The following is a 23,183-nucleotide window of genomic DNA, read 5'->3' as shown; positions in this document are numbered from 1 at the left end:
CAGACTCAAAATGTCATGTAAAACGACAAATTATTTGAAATACAATTTATTGGATATTACTTTTTAAAAAATTCATAATATTTGAATTTAAAGTTTAGTGATTAGTTTTAAGATTTAGTGATTATTTTTAGAGTTAGTATTTAAAGGGATGGTGGATTTATAAACTGCTATATAAATAATCTTAAACCATATAAATTTTATAAATCTAAGATTCGACATATTTCGAATCTTGAAATATTTGAAATATGTATTCAAGATTCGACATATTTTGAGGGCACGCAATCTAGTGGCAGACAAGCTGGCACAAGGTGTTAGAAGTTCCCCTTCTGCTATATTCTATGTCGAAAATATGTCTTCGGTCTGGTTTTCTGGATAGGATAAGCATAGATAATAGTTTAGTCTTTTGTTGTCAAAAAAAAATCCTAACCATTTATAAATATTTTCAAACATTTATAAATAATTTAGAAGGACTAATTTTGTATTTTTATAACAAATTTAAAGTATTTATGAAATTAATTATCATTTAAAGGTAAATTTTGAAAATGGTAGTAAAATTAGCATTACCCATGCAAAAATAAATAAAACAAAATCATGGGTTTATATGAGAATCTATCATGTGATAAAAAACTAGAATCTATCTTTTTGGTTTTCTGTTTGCATTGCAAAATAAGAAATATATATATATATATATATATATATATATATATATATATATGGTTAGAGTATACATGATTTATTATAAATATTTGAACGACTCTATCTTTCGTTGAAAATTTAACTAAAAATTCTAAATCATCTCCGTAAGAAGTACCGTACAAACCAAGTGCTCGTAGTTTGGTGGTAAAGGAGGTACAGCTGTACTGTCCGCCACCCGGGTTCGAGCCTTGGCCACAACGGATTTAACATCTCTTCCGTTGAGGCGCTGGACCTCCTTCGGAGGGATAGTTGGGAATGTGGCTGCCCAAATACCAGAGTTATTAAAAAAAAAAAGTACCGCACATATTTGATAGAGATCAGAGATGATAGACTAACCAAATAATAAAGTATAAAATTTTAAAATTTTTAAGGAAATACAAAAACCAAATATTGTACAACGATTTCGAGGAAAGTCTCATGGAATCACGTCAACGGAAAGGACTTGAACACATCGTCAATTCCATTTTAGGAAAGTAGCAACCATATTTTTCTAAATCAAGAAGGAAAAAATGATAATGGCTTCCTTGACGACATCAATAATTCACCCTGAAGTTCCAAACTGAATTCAACAAGTTGCAAACCACGAATTAATTCACGACTATACATATTCTAATTAAACGAATTTGAAAAGTAGGATATTAAAAAAAAAATCTACTATGAACATAAAAATTACGACTATAAGATAACTAGATAAGGGTTATTGTGATCATGCAGTGAAATCGTATTTGAGTATTCAAAGCTTATGCTATTTAAACAAGATATATTAAGGATTCCAGAGTTACAAACGGCATTACATACAACAGGATGAGCTAGTTGTTAGGGTTAACTCTGACAATTTGAATCGTGTTAATCTCTAGGTTTGAAGTTTTAGATATGATTGTTAACAACGTTGTTCGAGTTGAATGTATTGTTTATATATCAATTTTCGATCTAGAAAGAAGTAATACTGTATTTTGCAGGTCAACAAACTACCTATGGATCAAAGTGATACTATACCGTAGATCTCGCCACCTACGTTATTATATTACCTAAATACCTACCAATTAATGCTACACCGACTGATCTCTATTTCTTCAAATATAATCAATGGTCTCATGCATAATGTATGATGCATTGATCAATCACATTAATGGTGACCAAAAAGAATACATTACTTTATATAAATAAGGAAATAAAAATAGTCAAATAATTTAATCTTTCATCTCCTTTGATCGAAAACGTGTTCTTAACTCAATAAATATCAGGCATATATTGTCCATCTTCATCACAACAACCAAACAAAAGACTAATAAAAAAGGAAAAATGGGTGGTCGTTTGCACCTCGCCGTCTTCCTCTCAATCTTCGCCGCCATAACTCTGACATCACAAGCCCAATACCTTCTTCCGATCACAAAACACGAACCCACCAAACAATTCTACACCACTCTCGACATCGGAACCACCGTAAAATCTCCACTAAACCTACTCCTCGACCTTGGAACCAACCTCACGTGGCTCAACTGCCGCAAACTCAAATCTTTATCATCACTCCGCCTCGTCACTTGTCAGAGCTCCACCTGCAAATCCATCCCCGGGAACGGCTGCGACGGGAACACCTGTCTTTACCGGCAACCAACCCCTCTCGGCGTAACCCCCGTCGTCACCACCTGCCGTGTCGTTCAAGACCGAGCCGCCGTCTCCAAAGCCTCCCTCCCTCGCTTCACATTCTCCTGCGCTGAGGAGAAACACCTCCAAGGCCTCTCCCCTCCCGTGGCCGGAGTTCTTGGTCTTTCTCCGGGACAGTTTCCGTTCTGGAGACAGGTGACGTCAGCGTTTAGCATCATCCCGAAGTTCGCTCTCTGCTTGCCTTCCTCCGGAACCGGTCACTTTTACATCGGCGGTGCTAACTACTATCGCATTCCGCCGTTCCACGGTGGTAATAATCCGGTTCCGTTGACTTTGACGCCGTTGAAAAACATAGGCTCGGGAGACTATCTACTCTCTGTCCAGTCAATCTACGTTGGCGGAAGCCCTTTATCGTTGAGCCCAAGTTTGCTTGAGGGCGGAGCTAAGCTGAGCACAGTGGTTCCTTACACCGTACTACAAACCGATATCTACAATGCTCTTGCCCGGTCATTTACCCAAAAAGCAACGGTATTTAAAAAGCTGTTTTTAGTTTGTTGAATAAATTCAGTGACAAAAAAAAATTTGTTGAATAAATTAAAAATCTGATTTTGATATAGAAGCTGGATTGAAATTCATGTGTATAATAATACTCCATCTGTTTTGATTTTTTTTCTAAGTTATTTTTAAAGATAAAAATGTAAGTTTTATTAAGTAATGACAAATTTTGATATTAAGTATATTTACTTATAGGATTAATCAATTAATCACATTTAAACTCATGTGTATAATAAACTAGGTGTCTTCCTGCACCATGTGCAGAACTAAAAGTTTTAAAATTAAAATTTATTTAAAATACAAATTTTGTTAATTTTTGATTTTGTTAATTTTTGATTTTATTATTTGCTTACAATATATAATCTTAATTTAATCATATGTAAAACTTTAATATTAAGATGTCAAAAAAAATTTAAGATTAAAAAAATATTTTTATTCAATGTATATTTAGCAATATGTATTTATATATTTAAAATTACAATTTTGAAATATTCTTTAATTTATATCTTCTTTTTTTAAATATTTTAAATCAAATTTTGTAAATGCAAGAGTAAATTTTGTTAAGTGTATAATTATCAAAACATAAAACTAAATAACTCTCTAAAATTTATGGATATTAAAAATAAACTAATAGTATTGGATTAGAAAATTACATTTAAAAACTGTATAATTTTGAAGAATTGTTTTACTAATAATGATTATAAAATAGAATTAAATTTTGAAAAATTCCAAAATAATATTATATTTTTATTTATAACATTATATTATTTATTGCTATATTAATATGATCTATGAGTTATTACCATATTTTAAAAACTTACTAAAAATACAAATCAACAATAAATGTAAATGTCCATGTCATTATTTAAAGAATATTTTTTTTTCAAAATGCATATTATTTTGAAGAATTGTTTTTGTAATAAAAATTATATACTTATAAAATATAGCTAAATAATATTTCGAAATTTTAATTATTATTATATTTCTATTTAATTTATTATTTATTTTTATATCAATTATGATATATAAGTTATTACCATATTTTAAATTTTTACCTTAAATATAAATCAATATTAAATGTAAATATGTCATAATGATCTATAAGTTATTACCATATTTTTAAAAAATTATCTTAAATATAAATCAATACTAAATGTAAATATCCATGTCATAATTTATTTCAAGACATGTCATCAATGTTAGTGTGCCATGTCATAATTTTTCTTTCAAAATTAATATGGTGATTACACATGTCAAAATCACTTCTCAAATATAGACTAGGGGATACTTCATCTGTATAATAAATAATCTGTTTTCAAATAATAAACTTAGTATTTTGTTATTTTGTAAAAAAAAATACTAATTTTATGTACTTTTTACAGTTAGTTAATAATAACAAATTCAAGATATTAAAAATATTTATTTATAATAGTCACATTATGGAATTGCATATAGTCAAAGTTGGGAAATGATATATTTATAAATAATATTAATAATTTATATATATGAGGAAATTCAAGAAAAAATTTAGCATTTATTGACCACATCTGTTCATATTTTTGGGTTCATTTTATCTACACAGAAAATAGGAATGTTCGAGGCTCCAGGACATGCGCCGTTTACAGACTGCTTCGACGAAGGCGCTTCCACGAGGAACAAGAGGGGGCTGATGAACGTTCCGTTGGTAGAGATTGGGGTGCCGGGGAGGGCAGGAGAGGTGAAGTGGAGCTTTCACGGTTCGAATACGGTTGTGAGAGTGTTGGAGACGGTAATTTGTTTGGCGTTCGTCGACGGAGGAAAGAAACCAAAAGAGTCGATGGTCGTTGGGACACATCAGCTTCAAGATTATATGATTGATTTCGACTTTAGCACCACGCTTATGGCTTTTAGTGACTCACTCTTGCTCCATAACACTAGCTGCTCTACGTGGCCTTCCCGGAAATAGAATTATTCACGCATGCAAGTCATTATCTTTTGGCTTTTTAGCGTGTAAACACATGTGGTCCAGGCGAAATCTAAATAAAATTATAAATCCGTTCCTCTTAACACATCGTTTATGTTCTTTTTATAATTCGTTACTAGACGTTGATCCACAGATATATATTTTTTTTAAATATGTTGCTATTTATTTTTCATATCACTTGGTGAATTTAGGTGAGCCAAGCCAAGAAGGTGGTAAGTGTCACCATAAAATTTTCAAAATTTGCATAATATATCTTAAGTTTTAGTTATTTTCTTCTCATATCTTAGCCATATCTTTAAGTTTATATGTGTTTGTCCCCGTAAAAAACGACTGTATTGGAAGTCTAGGATTCGGAGTATAAACCACAACGACCCGAGATTAAGAGAGCATCCATCAAAAAAAATCGAGATCTCCTCCTATCCCGGCCACGAACCACCGTAAAGACACCATTTTCATTCAGCTCGAAACCTTCCATGAAAAACAGAAATCGGCGACCACCACCAAAAAGATACGGCGCGGCCCCAGAGTCAAACGCCGGCGAAAAGCGATGGTTGAACCACCGTCTCCCGGAAACCAAAAGCGAAAACCGCCCATAAAGACCGCAATGCCGAGTAAAGAACTAGATAAGCTAAACGAGAAGACTAAACTAAGAGTCCGACTGACGCCGTGGCTGAGAAAGCCCACGTACGCCGGTCGGAGGTGGAAGATCTACGATCGGAAACCTCTTTCTTTTTTCTCCTTTTATCTCTCTTTGAAAGAATAATAATACACACTTTTTAGAGACGACTTAGTATGACTAAGGTTTAGATGTACGTTTATACACCACCTAAATCAATTTTTAGAACATTAGTTTAAGTATTTTTTGCTCAACAAATATTTGTTAAATATGTAAAAAGAACTAACAATATAAATCACTTTAAAAACGCAAAGTGTATATCATTCAAGGTTTTGAGATACCCAATCTAAATCCAGTGGGAGTTTTTATTACAGAAACATAAATATTAGCTAAATCGTTTTTTTAAATATTTTTACATCAAAGTCATTTTTGTGAAATAACGTGGTAAGATTTTTTTTCTCTTTTTTTTTTAAATAGAATTGTATTAAAATCAACCAGATAGGATACAGTTCGAAGCTCCAAGACCTGCCTATAGCTATAGGGATGCGACATTACCATAAGCAAAATAATCGAATTCATGGTACTAGGATATAGCCACAGACTGACTTGAAAACCAAGAACGGATGAACTCCCCAGACCATTGGAAGTCTCCACAATCCTTTCCAGTACCCTACTTCGAGAACTGAAGCAAGGTAAGCTTGAGATGTCAAGAAGAGAACCGGTGGTACGGATCAGTTCAGAACAATATAGCCACATGAGCGTTAAAACCCAAGAGACCAAGTTGATGTACCTTCACTGGGAGACTGAAACAAAAGCCTGGAAGAGGGTGATAAGAGTAGAGGAAAGTCGCAGCGCCACCTCGATAAGACCATAGACGGTAGCGCCACCTCGAGAAGACATAGACGGTGTCCCCGACACCGTATCACTGCAACACTCTACGCGCCACCATCACATCCTCTGACACACACCAGCAGACCGGACTAAGCACACATTTGATATAATGAAAGCCTCTAAATCTCTCAGTGCTGGTAGACAGAGAGGGTCTTTCAAGACACCAAGAAGAGACGGTCCCTTAGTACCACACACACCTCACCGTCGAGGAAGAGGAAGATCGAAGACGACACCACTGAACCTTGGCTGATGAGCAAATCGGTCTCCTCCATCTGCCACAATCCTTGTAAGGAGCTTAAGGGTACACTTCACGAAAACCTAAATGCCGACAGCATCGGAAGTAACCGCACCATCTCGGCATCCAGACTCTACCACCGAGAAGACCATGCCAGATCCGGAGCTTCTGAGAACAAAGCCATGGACAAGGCGGAGAGGGAGAGAGAAAACACCTCAGCTGCAAATAGAAAACGAGAGTGCTGAGAAGAAGGAAAAAAGACTCCGGCGCCGGTACGCGCGGTGACACATCGTCCAGACGCCGGAGCAAGATCGGATCTGAAAGTTGAAGTTGAAACGCAGAGGGGGAGAAAAGGGGAACAAAGGAGAGAGAAAATACGTGGTAAGATACCTTTGGCTGCATCCATAAAAAACGTTACCCAAAACTCGAAAGGAACTCAAAATAAAACAAAGAAGAACAAAACAAACTAAGAGGTCCCAAGTTTATAGATCATTCTACAAAAATATACATGATGGGCGTTTTAGTAATTCACAAATCACAGCCCAAATAACAACAAACAACCAAAAAAATAATGACTCATTGTGTCTTCTTCTTACTGCTTTCAGTTATTTTTATCTACCTTGCTAATAGACTTTTTCGTAAGACCAAAATTTCTAGAATTCTTTACACCATAATCGTAAAGACAAGACAACAAATCTCTACTCCATCCCTTTTTCCATCTGGGAATTAGCCCAATTTCCCGGCCAAAATTTTGTCGTTGACCTCAACGGAGCCGCACAGTCGTTGTTAAACCCGCCAAATCCGCCTCCTATCACCCCATCAAATGCGGCTCCACAAGATGCAAATATACAAACCCTAACTTATCCAGTCCCAACAACACCAAGAAGTCCACATGTCGCTCCTTCGACAATGCCAAGCTCTTCCGAAACACCGTCTACTTACCATACACACCTAATGGAGTTATCGCTATGGCAGTGGAAATAGCTCTATGTTGACTTGCACTGATGATGCTATGGCATTAAAGACGATCCCCCTTGGATTTTATTGAGGTCGTCGGTCTAGCTAACACATACTTATCGATACACTCGCAGCTCGTTTCCTCCAAAGATATCTCTATGTTTTCCATCTAGTCAAGGAATGGGGCCTTATTCTGGTGACCTTTGGATCGGCGGAAGCCATTTGTTTTATCCGCCTTTCCAAAAAGATGTCTCAACCATCTTTGCCTCCACGCCACTGGTCGGTAGTAAAAAGTCCGGTGAATACTTAATCAATGTGAAGTCCATCCAGATCGGTGGAAAGACCATTCCTATACTCCATGAAGCCACAATTATGTACTCTGACTCCTTACACTGTCCTCCACACTTCCATTTATAAGGCTTTGGTCACAGTCTTCGTTGTAACAACGAAGATGGCTGCTGTGAAGCCTTTCGGAGCTTGCTTCCGCTCCAACGGAGGATGTCGAGTTCCGGTGATCGACTTGTTTCTTAGTGGATGGGCTAAGTAGAGGATCCACAGGTCAAATTCTTTTGTAAAGGTGAGCAAAAATGTGGTTTGTTTAAGGTTTGTAGAAGGAGACTTGTATACGAAAAACCCAATAGTGCTAGGAGGTTTTCAGTTGGATGATAATTTGGTGGAGTTCGATCTCAAAGCTTCCAAGTTCTCTTTCTCTCCTTCTCTTCTACTTCTTAAAACTTCATGCACTCGTGATAGATTATTTGGCATGTAATTCCTCACATGAAATTGTGTCTCAAGATCTGCGTCTGATCTTTTCTATCATTTAATTAATAGTCAACTATCAAACGTCCGATCTCAGCACAAGCTCGATCACCGGAACTCCACGTTCTCCGTTGGAGCGGAATCAGGAACCGAACGGCTTCACAGCCAGAGATTTAACCATCTTAGCACTTCCGGCGAAGACTGCCGTAAGGGCCTTGTAAATGGAAGTGTGAAGGGCTGTGTAAGGAGCTAATCATGTACTGATCTTTGTAGTTCCATGGAGTATAGGAATGGTCTTTCCACCGATTTGGATGGACTTCACATCAATCTAGTACTCACCAGATTTGATACTGATCAAAGGCATAGAGGCAAAGATGGTGGAGACATCTTTAGCGAAAGGCATATAGTAATAAGGGCCCCCACCGAATCTAAAATTACCGGAATACGACTCCATTCCTTCCGTGGAAGGCAAGCAAAGAGACATCTTAGGAGGAAACTTGTACATAGACACAAGCTGCGAGGGAATCGATATATGAGTGTTAGCTAAACCAATGGTCCCGTTGAAAGAGGAGGGTATATTTTTTAAGGCAGTAACATCGCCTGTGCAAGTCAAACTCAACGTAGAGATCTTTTCACTGTCCATATGGTATGCTCCATTAGGAGTGTATAGTAAGGAGAAGGCGTCTCGGAGGAACCTAGCATTCAGTGAATGCCATTCACTGGTCGGTTCGTCAACAAAGTTGAGAAGTACTTGCCACACGTAGGCTTCTTGGTGGTGTTGTTAGGATAGGAAAAGTTAGGTTTGCAAATTTGCATATTAGGGAACCACATCTGATGGAGAGGTGTGAAGGGGATTTGGCGACGGTGGCGCAGTTCAGCAATAACGGTGTGTCACCGTTGAGGTCGATGAGGAAGTCACGGCTAGGACGATCCAAGCGAATGGTTGAACTTGAACCTTTGGTTCATAAGACTACGATGTGTTTGCTAGATGGATAAGGATAATTGAGAGTAGCAAGAAGACCTAACAAAAAATCATTGTTTTGTATATTTATTTGGACTTTGTTATTTGGCACTGCTATGTGAATAACATCATCATGTATATTTATAAAATGATGTCTCCTCTTTGTTTCCTTTTTTGCAGTTTTGATTTTACATATAGGGTAATTTAGAACAACTCCATCGGTAAAATGCCTCAAATGAGATTCGTAGCTAATAATTACTAATATTTTAATACATCTGATTTATTGAGTTATGTTTTACTAGTTTCCAAAATTTGAAACCACTTAAAACTAAACATGTTGCAAAAGAAGTTTCAAATGAGTTTCTAATATCATCTTTTTAGATATTTTTGATTCTCTCTCTTTTTTTTTTTAATTTTCTTTAATATTTAATTTTATATTATTACTAAGATTAGAAGTTTTCTAGGTTATTTCTGGCTGTACATTGAATTTAAAACGCTTGAAACTTAAATTTAAAGTTGTTGTTTTTTAATTATAAATATATACTGTATATAGATAATGAAGATGCAGATCAATAAAAAGTTATTTAAAACTGTAATGTAAATACTTATTTATCTGTTTCTCATGAAACTATGTTATCATTGATCCAAACTTATACACAGCTCATAATTTCAATAAGAAAATCAAAACACAGACATTATTTATTTATATTTTTTTCTTTTCTAAATTTATCAAAATTTTACAGTTATTAGACTCATTATCTTTTGTTAGTGTTGCTCAAACAGTAAGTTTAATATGTAAATCAATTTATAAGAAATATATGGTAAGTTATAATATGAATGAAAAATAGAAAGTGTTTGTTGCAATTAAGAAAACACTAATAATTTATATTTTAATAAAGATTTTAAGTGACTGATAAGGATTTTTTACAATCATAAGATCAAAGTAGTAAAGATAAATATCAATCTAATCTTAAGGGGTCATGATATAAAGAGAATACAAGAGAATGCTTAATCTATGTGCAATCAGTGGATTTATGTTGATAGGTAACAAGATTTAACTAAGACAGACAATATGTAAAGCTTTCAATCAGTTGTTCAAAGAAGAACTCATGGGCTTAAGGCAATTGATCCAAGTTAATTAATTTCCAAGTCAAAGTGTTAACTTTAAGCAATCACAAATCTCTATAGATCTAGAACATTAATAAAGATCAATCATTTCCCAAGGTAAAGATTCCTATGCAATAATGAACTAAACATCAATTTCCATTGGTCTAATTCATTCAAGCATGCATTATGTTCAAGTCTACTAACCATCTACCAATACTAACATCAGATCCCTTTGGTTATTCAAGATAGAACAATACTAAGTTCATTTAAGCATTTTAACAAACACTTTTCGGGCATAGAATAGCTTAAGATCTAGATAAGAGTGATCAAGTCTAATGTAGCATTAAAAACATTTCATAAGCATAGAAACAAAGATATCTAAAAATAAACACCTTAAATACCTAATCCATGGATTCAAAGGGTGATTACTCACTAATCATCTTAGTTACACTTAAACCCATGATAGATAAAAGAATAATCAAGATAGGAGAAGAGATAATCACAAGTAAATAAGAGAATAGAAGTACTAATTGCATAAAACTCCAAAGATTCAAAAGGTTTCAGTGTTTTACAATGGATGAAAGGATATCCATTTTTAACAAAGACAAAATTCTATTTATACTAGAAGACTGAAAACTCGAAATCCAATTAGGTTAGTGATCGTAGCGGCCTTTGTTGAGCCAGATAGGGTGGTTTCTAGGAATGGTTGAATCTAGCGGTTGCTTCTTACCCACTAGATTAGGCCGCTGTGCCCCGAATAAAATGGAGTTTCCTTGGATTAAATGGAGTTTTTCTTCATTTTCTCTAGCGGCCAGTGTTGAGACAGCTAGAGGAGGCCGCTACGGATATGTGAATCTAGTGGCCTAGGTAGAGGCTGCTAGACGTTGCCGCTACGTGCTCCTCCGACTCTTAGTTCTTCATTTTTATCACTTCATCTCTCCAAATGCTCTATTTTACCTAACTACCTGTTTCAAAGGTTCCATAATGCAAATGCACATGCAAAGACGCTAAACACACCTAAATGCAAGTTAAATGGATGAATACATGAGAAATAACAAAGTTAAAACTATGAAAAATCACAATGCATTAGTGATACTACAAAATATTTCACAAAAACTAGTTGTTAGAAACTGATGTTTGAGATGCAATTGCTTCCAAGATTGAATGATTGGTAAGAAGACATAGTCGTAGATATTCTGGAGAAAAAAAAATTAATTTGGAATTAGTTTTTAAATTAACATATCAATCTTTGTCATTAAAGACACTAGGAATTTCTCGATGCCACATACCAGATTTTTTATTATATTACATATACAGAGTTTGATTGTTAGTAAGAATTTTAATAAATTTAGTATTAATATTTTCAAGAATTTTTTTAAATATTCTCAAAAAAATATTTTGCATAAGATTACTTTTAAAAATCTTTGTAATACTCATTTATTTTCTAGATCTTTTTGAACATAATTTCAGGATTTTCTTATTAGCTATATAATAATACTCACAACACAGTGAAAACTTCAATGTATATTTTTATGATCAACTATACTTTCTTATCAACATATGATCTACTATAATAAGATTAAAAATTGCTGCCAAACATGGAAAATGGCCAAACAGCCTTAAGAACACCATTCTAAACAAAAAATCTTCATGCAGCAACAGTAGCTTCTCCACCTAAAGAAGTTTGAGTGTTGAAACGTACTCTTCTTCCCAACATATAACACTTTCGATGTACTGAGCATCAAAATTCATGTGGAATCACTATCTTTTATGGAGTAAGTTTGAAGCATCTATCCACTGTTCTTGCAAAAGAATTTCCCGTCTTTCACAACAACCTCAGAAGCTTTGCCTTTCCATATACAGAAAGCACCAGACCAATATGTTTGTTGGCGAATCTAGGTGAGCCAAGAAGGTGGCAAGTGCCATCATAAAATTTTCAAAATTTACATAATATACCTTAAGTTTTAGTTATTTTCTCCTGCTAAAAATAATATGTTAGCCATATTTTTAGGTTTATATGTGTTTGAACCCATAAAAAAATAATTCTACATTCGCCATTTGTTTGCCGAGAGAAAATCTCACATCTATACTATTAAAGTACAAGCACATTTGGATTTTTTACTAAACATGCCCTTTCTTTAACTCACATTGCTTATTTCATTAAGGGCAATCAAGTAATATTAATAACACATTTTTATTGGGTCATTTTTTTTTGGATCCAGCCCACTGCCCACATCATCTCTCTTGGGCCATTTGGGCTGATTAAGAAATCAGATCCAATTCTTATTTTTTTCCCTAATTCAAATAATTTATTTTCAACCATTCTTAATATTTTGTGTAGTGAACAAAAATTAATAACTTAATTATTATGTTTTTTATTTTTAATATAATTTAAGCATTCATAAAAAATTTTGAATTTTTTCATTGAAAAGTATAAATCTTTATTAAAAGTATATTTTTTGTTATTAAAAAATTAACCACATAATAAAATTAATATATCAGAGTTATACCAACTTAATTCATTAAAAAATAAAGTTTAATTTTCTAAACATAAATACTCATTAGACCTGAACGTTCGGATACCCATTCTGGTACAGATTGGTTCTTTCGGATATCGAGTTTTTCGGGTTTTAAAATTAAACCCCATTCGAGTTTTGAAATTAAATCTCATTCGGGTATTATAAAATTTCGGGTTGGGTTCGAGTGGGGTCTTTCCGGGTCCGGGTGGGTTCGGTTCTCATGCATAAGAACCTGCAAAATAACCAAATAACCAAAGTATCTAACGGGTTCGGTTATTTGTACTTAAAGTAACCAAAGTATCTGATTCGGTTCAAATTTTTGTATCCAAATTATTCAATAGTAACCAAAAATATACATTTTATACAGTTTTTTTGGTAAATTTTTATCCAAATTATCATATTTTATCCAAAAATACTCAAAATTACCGAAAATAACTACTATAGTTAACTTATAAAATTAATTAAAATTATAATAATTATAAATATAATTATAACATATATTTTTAGATATATTTCGGATATCTTCGGGTACTCATTTGGTTCTCGGTTCGGGTCGGATTCGGGACCGGTTCTTCGGATATAGCAATTTAGAACTCATTCGGATATTTACCCCGGGTCTGATCGGGTTCGGGACCCTGATTTTCGGGTCGGTTTCGGGTTGGTTCTTCGGGTCCGAATATTGTGTTCTGGCCTATACTCTTTTAAAATGAAACACGATAAAGAAAAATAAAAAAGCTTAAGTCTTTTATAAAAAAATATATATATAAAAATATGACATTTACTAAATATTTATCAATTTTAAAAAAAAATAAAGGAAAATAAATCCGCGCTTTGAAAGCGCGGGTCAAAAGCTAGTCTATATTATTAAAACTGAAGTACACATTGAGATTGTTTGGAAACATGAATAGTAGTCTAAATTAAAATTATTTGGAAACATTGATAGTAATATTATATTAATTGCATTTCCGTATTTTATTTAGTTTAAAAATTTCATTAATTAAATTACCTTAACAATAATCCACATCATAAATTATATTACCACAATAATAATAGTGCAGATTTTTATTTATTAATTAATCAATATAAACTTGTGCCAATGATCAAATCAAAAATATAAATAATTATATAAATATATGATTAAAAGTTCGGTTTGGTTTGTTTTATTAGAATATTTTTTTTATTTTAGTTTCAGTTCGTTGGAAAATTATGTAGTCAAAAATATAATTCAAAAACATGTTTTGTGAATAAAATAATAACTTAAAATGAAAATAATAAAAAAATATGTTACTTTTACTGTCACTTAAATTTTCACTCCATATAATAATTTACTAAATAAATGATTTTTTTATTTCACTTAATTTAGCCTAACACATAGAAATTTTTTTTATTAAAATCAGTTAGGAATGAATATTGGTTATTCATTTAAGTACAAATTGTTCCTTTCGAGTATTGTTTTTTTTAAATTAAGTCTGTTTCAATACTATAAATTTATGTATGAATTTTGAGTTGGATCATTTCGGATCTGGATGAATTCGGTTTTGATGTATAGAAATATAAAAATATTTAAATAACCAATATGTCTAAAATGGGTTTGGATAGTGTATCAAAATAACCATATTACCGATTCGGCCCAAGTATTTTGAATAAAATTAATTATATTACATGACATCTTAAACATATAGCATTAGTTATGAAAAATTAAATATTGATGTATGAAAATATAAAAATTAATACATGTAGATTGTCAAACTCAAGATCTCGAGATGACATGCTTACTTTACTTGGACCAATAAATGAAAATAAAACTAACTAGGGGATGTATAGTACGATATTATCTATATTATTAAAAAAGAAGTACACTTTAAAAATATCCCTTAGTTTTTCAAGTTATTTACAATGGCATGACACTAAAAATATTAATTAAACTTTCTATAAAAATATTTGTCTTAATCAGTTTATTAAATGTGTCTTTGTCACTCTGTTTATTTATAGATAATCTCTATTTTAATGTTTGTCTTTTTCAATTTAGTTAATGTGTTGTCCTAAAACAAAATTTAACTTTTCTTGTATTAAATAAATTCCGAAATTATGTATTTGTTATCATAAAAAAAAATCTAGGATATTAATTTCGAAATTATTTATTGTCGTAAAATAAAACTTAACTTCCATTCTCTATTAAAATAATTTTAAGATAAAATTGAATTTCCCTTTACATCTAAACCAATGTTTATTCACCCCACATAGAGCTAAGTCTCAATAAGTCTTAAAAAAATATCGTATAAATAAATTATCTATGTTTTCTTCTCAGTAAAATCTGTTTAGCTGAACTTGCAGAGTACTCAATATTAAATATAAGATTAAGTAAATAGTTAAGAATGAGGCAATTGTCCATATTCTTGCTAACTACATTATTTTTAGGAAACAATTTATTTGCTTTATAAATGTTATGGACATTTATTAATTAACTAGGTGTAACTAGACATGCAAAGAATATACTTTGAAACAGAATGAAAAATAAACCAATTATTTCAAAAAGATTTAATTACTCCATACCTTGATTCGTAAAGAAAAAACATCAGATTCACAAAGATAAAACATTAGACCCTCGATTAGTGAGTTTTGAAATCGTCATCGCTATGGGAGAACACCGAAAGTTGAGATATTTCTTTTTTTCATTCTTCACAATTTTTTTCTAAACACCGAACGGTTACAAAACAAAATTGTCGGTTAGAATAAGAGAGGGGAGTCATGAGCCACTAGACCAACTTAATTTGATATAAAACACTATGGCCCTAACAAAAAATGTAATAACAATGAGCCGATTAAATTGATTTATATATGACTCAAAGTCATTTATTTCAACGTATTTTAAATTAACTAAATTGATTTATATATTTCATATATAATCTATTATTGTTCACTTTAAGTTTTCTTTATAATAAAAAATATTTTTCACACATTTGATTGTTTTTTAAAAATTCAAAAAGAACTCAATGTATCACAAGTAACTATTAACAAATACATCATTTAATGTAAATCAAAAACTAAAAAATTAAATAAACACCCGCCCGGTCGGACGGGTCATGGTCTAGTTTAGTTTATATATGTTGACTTGGAAACTCCGAATAAATCACACAAACATTGCATGCGTGCGCAAACCAGTGGGGTTAGTTTAGTGGTATTTGAGAGAGCTTCGGCCTCAATACGATCCCGGGTTCGATTCCCACTGGCCACACGGATATGGGTCCATTGCTTTCGACTCATTTGAATGCTCAGGAGAAGGTCTATCCGTGGGCTGTACTTCCACCCGGGGGTTAGGCTTGTATCATCATTGATCCGGGTTTAACCATTTTCTTTGTAAAAAAAACATTGCATACGTGAGTACAAAATTGTTTAACTATTCCATAAATTACACGAATATATCGATTTTGAATATACATAATTCGTAGTGCTTGCGCGATATCTAGAAGAATATTACATCATGTGAACAATGAGGTATATATTTCATTCATTGCATACATGTATAAACACATTATACTTTAATTACGAGTGTCTCAACAAAAAATCTTATATTGAGTTCTTTTTTTTTTAACTCTGAAACAAAAGTACGAGAGTTTAAAGAAACCGAAAAGCTCAAGTACCCAAACAAAACTTGAGCTACAAACCAAAAGCAAAAACTCAAAGAAAACAGAGCCAAAAAACAGGGCAAAGAAACACAGCCCTCGTTAACACCAGCAGGACACCTCCCACTAAGCCATTGCTGACCTCGTAGACTCCTCTGCTAGAACCTCCCGTAGCCACGTTGGACTCCCTTGTGCAACATAGGACTGTAACCTTTTTTTCCTTTGTAACACTCTCAGCTATCAAGAAGGCAGCTCTGTTTGAAACTCGAGACACAGAAGCTACTTCTCATTGTGCAATACAATCCAAAACAGAGATGAGCTCCACACCATAACCTCTGAAAGCAGGCCACTCTTTTGGTCGATTAACACACCCCTCAAGCTCATTCGACTCCAGTTCAAAAGTAACATTCTGAAGCCTATGCGATCTCATACTCTCAACAGTCCAAATCAGCCCCAAACGCCTTGCCTCCAGAAACGACTGAGCCCCATTGCAAGCTCTACGACTGTGCAAAACCGTGTGACCTTCTGCATTACGGACAATCCAACCTAAACCCACTAATTTGGATTTCTTATCCCAAGTAACACCAACATTACACTTTAGTCTTCCAACCTCTGGTGTTTTCCATACCTTCACTGCTCTGGATCGTTTCGAAATTCTAGCCTCATTACTCTTTGCTGCCTCATTCGCGCTAAACCATCTGCTCGCTTCCTCCCTGCATTTTATAATTGTCTCCTCCGGCTCAAACTCTTTCCCTTCAAACTTGAAAACATTCTTGTTCTTCCATAACATCCATAAGACCCAAGGAAACACACGACTGACTTCCTTCGGGACTCTCCTATCCTTCCACAAGTTAAGAAGATAGAAAAAGTTTTCATGCAGAGTCCTATTTTCACACCCTCTAGGTGGGAAGGGAACTCCCGAAGAAGCCCAAACTACTCGAGCGGCTGGACAAGTAAACAGAACATGGTTTTTGGATTCTCCCTCTTCTCCACAATTGTGACATCTCGGATCCACCTTCATGCCCCTTGACAAGCATTCATCAGCTACAGCAAGTGCATTTGACAGTGCCTTCCACATAAAGATTTTAATCTTAGGCGCTGTTCTAACTCTCCATACCTGACTTCTTACTCCATTAAGAGAGGGTTTGATCTGTGCTTGATTTCTTACCTCCGATTGATCAAGCTTACACGCGAGCCAGTAACCTGACTTCACTGAGTACGCTCCACTTCTGTTATGAACCCACTCATATTCATCTTCCTTCCCTACATCCGGTTTGATCTTCAGCACTCTCTCTATATCACACTGAAAGAAAACTTCATTCAGCTTCCCTCTGTCCCACGTTCTCGTTTGAAGATTTATAAGATCACACACCCTCAAGTCCACATTGAAGAAAGTTTGTTTCCTCATTGGCGCCATCAGAGCATCCTCAAATAGCCACTTATCGACCCAAACATTAATGTTCTCTCCCGCGCCAACACTGCATCTTAGACCCTTTATCAAGAGTTCACGGCCAAATAGCACACTTCTCATGCATATGATGGTCGGGATCCCAGCTTAGCCTCTAGAAAAGTACCAAAAGGATAGTACCTACTCTTTATAACTCTAGCACAAAGGGACGATGGGCCAATTATCAACCTCCAGCCTTCCTTTGCAAGCAAGGCTTGATTAAACTTCTCAAGGTCTTTGAAACCCATTCCACCATCTTCCTTGTCTAGACACATCTTCTCCCACGACACCCAATGCATTTTATTCTGCCCTTCTTGTGCATTCCACCAAAAACTTGCCATTGCACTAGTGAGGCGCTTACAAGTAGTTTTTGGAAGTCTGAAGACTGACATCGCAAAAACTGGCATTGCCATGGCCACTGACTTTAAGAGAACTTCTTTCCCCCCTGTTGACAAGAAGAAAGCATACCAACCATGAAATCTAGCAGTCATCTTCTCATAGATATATTGCAACATCTCCACTTTAGAACCACTAAAACACTCCGGCAAGACCAAGTATTTTCCAGTTCCTCCTTCATTAGATATTCCTGTCGCTTCCTTGATCTTAACTTTCATCACTTCACTCACCTTGTTGCCGAAAGTTATTGCTGATTTCTGGAAGCTAATCATTTGGCCAGAAACTTCCTCATAGTCTCTCAAAATCTTGCAAACTGCCGCACACTCCTCTTCATTTGCTTTCAAAAGGAGCAGAGAGTCATCGGCAAAGAAGAGATGATGAACTGTAGGACCTTCCTCCGAGAATCTTATACCCGTGATTTCCCCTCTACTCTCTGCTTCATTTAGTCTATGTGATAGCCCTTCAGTACAGATATCAAAGAGAAAGGGAGATAAGGGATCTCCTTGTCTCAACCCTCTATTAGGCAGCACTTTGCCTTGCTCCTCACCATTGATCAGAACCGTGTACGAGACAGAACGCACACATCTCATTATCCAGTCTCGAAAAACAGAGTGAAAGCCGAGCTCTGATAATAAGCTCTCCAAATAAGTCCACTCAATGCGGTCATAAGCTTTAGACATATCCGTTTTTATAGCCATGAACTCTTTGGATATCCTATCATGAGTTCTGAGTCCATGTACCATTTCATGAGCGATGATGATGTTATCAGAGATGAGCCTCTCAGGTACAAAGGCAGACTGAGTCGGTGACACAATGAACTCCAACAGAGGCTTTAATCTATGAACCAGGACCTTCGCAACAATCTTGTACATCACCGAGCACAAACTAATAGGTCTAAGATCAACCATCTTGGTCGGGTTGTTGATTTTGGGAATCAGACAGATTTGTGTCAAGTTCCACTCCACCGGAAAGACCCCATTTAGGAAAAAATCCTTGATTTCTTTTGTCACTTCTGCTCCCACAATGTCCCAATATTCCTGAAAGAACAGACCATTCATTCCATCACTGCCAGGAGCGCTTGCTGCGTTAATGGAAAAAACCGCAGCTTTAATCTCTGCACTACTAATCTCTTTAATCAGTCTTTGATTCATCCTCTATGTCACTCTAGGGGTTAGACCCTCAAGAAATTCCGCTATGTTATTAGACGGTGATGACTTGAAGAGATTATCAAAATAATCTGTCGCTACCTTCCCCAACTCTGAGATGGTAGACGCCTCTTTCCCATCATCATCAACAAGCTTTGTTAACTGGTTTCTTTGTCTGCAAGCTTTCACCGAGGCATGAAAGAAACTAGTATTGTTGTCTCCTACAACCAGCCACTTGTCTCTGCTCTTTTGAAACCAGAACTCTTCCTCCTCTTTAAAGGCTTTGCCACCTTCACCTTTCAGCTCTTTAACTCTTTCCCACACAGGAGCCATCGAAGACGTTTCTAGCTCCAACTCATGTCTTAGCTTCTGCATTTTCTCACTAGAGTTGTGCTCATTGTCCCTCTTCCATTTCCCAAAGACTTCCTAACCTCCCCCAAGATAGCCATAATGGAGAGTTTCTGTCTCTCTCTCGCCCTCTTCCACGACTCCTCTATCGTTCCTTCAACTCTGTTCTTACCCACCATTCGTTTATCAAACCGGAAGCCACCTCTGTTTCTTTTCACCTCATTTGCCAAATCTACCATCACTGGCCTATGGTCAGAGCCCAATCGCTCCATAAAGGTCTGCGAAGCTTTCACAAAGGTTGATCTCCATCGCTTGTTACCGAAGCAACGATCCAATTTGCACTGAATATACTTCTTATACCTCACTCCAGCCCATGTGAAGCTATCCCCAAAACCTGTGAGATCCTTCATCTCACAAACCTCTAACATCTCCTTGAAATCCTCAAAACTCGCTTCTCCTCTACGAGGACCTCCAATCTTCTCTCCATTGTGAATGATCTCGTTGAAATCACCAACCAGACCCCAACTTTCCTTCCTTCCTGCACCAAACCGCAAGTTACGCTCCCATACTCTGTTCTTCCCATACTGACTAGGTTCACCGTAAACAAAGGTTACATAGAAACCTTGTCCTCGGTAACCAATCCAGCAATCCATGACATTCTTGTTTGCATATTTAACCACCAAACTTACTTCACTCTTCCACATCAAAGCCAAACCTCCCGCTAAACCAACCGGATCCACTACTGCTACTCTGTCGTAACCCAACACAACCTTCAAATCCACTACCATATCTTTTTGTTGTTTCGTTTCCATCAAGAACACTACCTCAGGAATATACATTTTACGTATCTCCTTGAGGCGGGGAATTGTCGAGTCTTGAGACCGTCCCAAGCCTCGACAATTCCAACTTAGAATACGCATTATTGATGGGGCAGTCCCCCACTTGGGACCACCTCTGGTTTTGACCTTCTCGCTACTTTCATAAACTCCTCTGCAACATGTTCAGCTCTTCTCTTCGATGGGAGCTTCCTCTCATCTAACTCAAGGCCTTTTCCTTTCTCATCTTCACTTCCCACCCTCACTACTCTTGCTTTGAATCTTCTCAACCTTTTTGGGGGTCTGAATCTCTTCCCACTCCTACTGTTTGAAGTCCCAAAAGATTTAGCTGCTGAGCTACCAGCGCTAAAACCCGTCGAACATTCAAAAAACTGAAGAGGGGAGTCATTCAGCGACACTCTTCCTCCAGCTGGAGCCGAGGCAGCACCGTGATTTTCATTAGCAATACTTTGATCTCTTCTATCTCTTTCCTTCCGCAGTATCAACTGGTTCTCCACCTTCTTCAAAGAGTAATCAAAGACGAGTCCTTTGTCCTTATCCACTTCGCAAATCACCGTAGGTGGAGCCTCCAATCTCAGAAAATTCCTCTGGCCTATAGGATCATTTGCCAAATCCAAGACCGACTTCTTCACACGCTCCTCTCTTACCCTTTTCTCACTACCTTCAGACGCAAGCAAATATTCACGCATGTTTTGTAGAACTTCTGGATTGATTTTACGCCTTCCAGTAACCACATCCAGGCCCACTTGATCATCACTTAACACGCCAAAGAGAGGATCATCTTGGTGAAGCTTCAACCCATCAATCTGTTTCTCTAACATCACCTTCTGCCTTCGCGCCAAGGCTTGATCCTTCCTTTCTTGTACCAAAATCGGACATTTATCCTTATCATGAGTGAGTCGTTGGCAGTGGTAGCACCGCTTCTGCAACCTCTCAAAATCATATCTTATGGTCACCGAGCCCCCACGCGGCAAATTGAAAACCTTTGTCTTCCTAACCGGTCTTGCCACATCAAAGAACACTCGAACTCTGACGTAATCATTGCTCTGAGCCTTGCTTGGATCGTAAGCAACAATATCCACCTTACCCAAGTTATCTGCAAAAGCTTCTATGGCTTCCTTGGTGTAGTGATTCACCGGGATGTTTCGAATCTGAACCAGACCAGTAGAAACTTCAGATAATCCTCGGGAGGCTTCTCTACCCACCGTTCAATAACGATACTCCATTCGTTAAAAGTCCATACACGCTTCCTTAAGACCTCTTCTAGGTCATGTTCATATTTGAAAGTAAATTGGAACATAGTGGCAGACAGAGCCACCCCACGCACACGATCATACACTTGCCACTTCCTAGGCATGTCCAATATGAGATCTTTCATCCTTTGTTTCTCAGGATTTAAAGTTCTCCCAATGATACCCAACTTGTTGTTCTCCACTGCGCTGAATTGCGGCAAGTCAGGGAGATCAACCGGTACATCCTCTTCTTCCAACGACATCGTCTCGAAAACTTTGTTAAGATTCATGTTTGAGACGAAAAAATACCCAAGAAAAGATGTTGGGTCCTTTCTTACGTCAAGAACACGAAGGCGGCTACGGTGAAACCCTAGTCAAACTCAAAGAAAAATACTTAGGTAGCTTAGATTTTGACCCAAATAAAGAGATTTTCTGTTTGTGGAGGCACAAAAAGAGGAAAAAATCTCAACAAAAGCCCTACTTTCCTTATTATGAGGACGAACCTCGTTTAGAAAAGAGAGAGAAAAATCTTATATTGAGTTCCTACATAGATATTTTAGCATTTCTATGTACATTAACCACCTAGTCGTCGTAATAATAAAATACACTCATAGAATATGATGATTTGATAAGCATTTTTAAGTTTCTAACTGTTTATTTTTAGCTGAAGTATAGTACTTATAGTACTAGTCTCTCGACATATATTATTAGAGTAGTAGATAATGATCAAAGATAATTATCTCTAAGTCTTGTACTTATCTCTATAGATACGATCTTATCAAAGATCTTGTATAGCTTGTATAACTAACCTTATACACTATCAATAATACTTACTTCGAAACCTATCTTACATGGTATCAGAGCTTTCGATCTATCTCTGACCTAATTTTTTTCTCATCCCCTCTCTATTCTTTCTTATCACGTCAACTACTATGACAAACTCAGGGAATATCTCAGCCGAAATGGTTCTTGTTTTCAATCCCTCGGACATGAAATCGTCCATCATCTCGCTCAATATGAACGGGATCACAAAGCTCACCTCCACAAACTTCATCACATGGAGACTTCCAGTTAAAGCTTTGCTTGAAGCTCATGAACTCCATATCTTTATCTCCGATACAGATCAAACCCCGACGGAGACAGTCACCAATGCAGACGGGACAATAACACCCAACCCCACGCTAGCAGTCTGGAAGCGACAAGATCGCCTTCTATACAGTTCCATCCTTGGAACTCTCTCACTCAACATTAAACCAGTCGTTGCTAGAGCAACCACAACTCGTGAGATCTGG

At 35.8% G+C, this 23,183-nt stretch overlaps 2 protein-coding genes and 1 pseudogene across 2 annotated transcripts; 2 read left to right on the top strand and 1 right to left on the bottom strand.

Moving 5' to 3' along the window:
- The first annotated feature begins 1,934 nt into the window (after positions 1 to 1,934).
- Positions 1,935 to 4,993, top strand: LOC130507316 (probable aspartic proteinase GIP2). Its single transcript, XM_057002029.1, has 2 exons — positions 1,935 to 2,829; positions 4,439 to 4,993. The coding sequence occupies exons 1-2, from the start codon at positions 1,999 to 2,001 to the stop codon at positions 4,799 to 4,801; spliced, it is 1,194 nt and encodes a 397-aa protein (XP_056858009.1). The 5' UTR covers positions 1,935 to 1,998; the 3' UTR covers positions 4,802 to 4,993.
- Positions 4,994 to 7,132: 2,139 nt separating this feature from the next.
- On the top strand, positions 7,133 to 8,287 carry LOC108834350 (gamma conglutin 1-like; annotated as a pseudogene).
- A 12,455-nt stretch (positions 8,288 to 20,742) lies between these two features.
- On the bottom strand, positions 20,743 to 22,154 carry LOC108834858 (uncharacterized). The gene is made up of 2 exons (XM_057004181.1): positions 21,918 to 22,154; positions 20,743 to 21,810 (listed from the first exon to the last, which is right to left on the bottom strand). The coding sequence occupies exons 1-2, from the start codon at positions 22,152 to 22,154 to the stop codon at positions 20,743 to 20,745; spliced, it is 1,305 nt and encodes a 434-aa protein (XP_056860161.1).
- Between the last annotated feature and the right edge of the window lie 1,029 nt (positions 22,155 to 23,183).

This window comes from Raphanus sativus, chromosome 2, assembly GCF_000801105.2.
Source record: "Raphanus sativus cultivar WK10039 chromosome 2, ASM80110v3, whole genome shotgun sequence".
Taxonomy (NCBI): Eukaryota; Viridiplantae; Streptophyta; class Magnoliopsida; order Brassicales; family Brassicaceae; genus Raphanus; species Raphanus sativus.
Note: the sequence above shows the minus strand (reverse complement) of the source record. Positions and strands in the feature narration are given on the sequence as shown.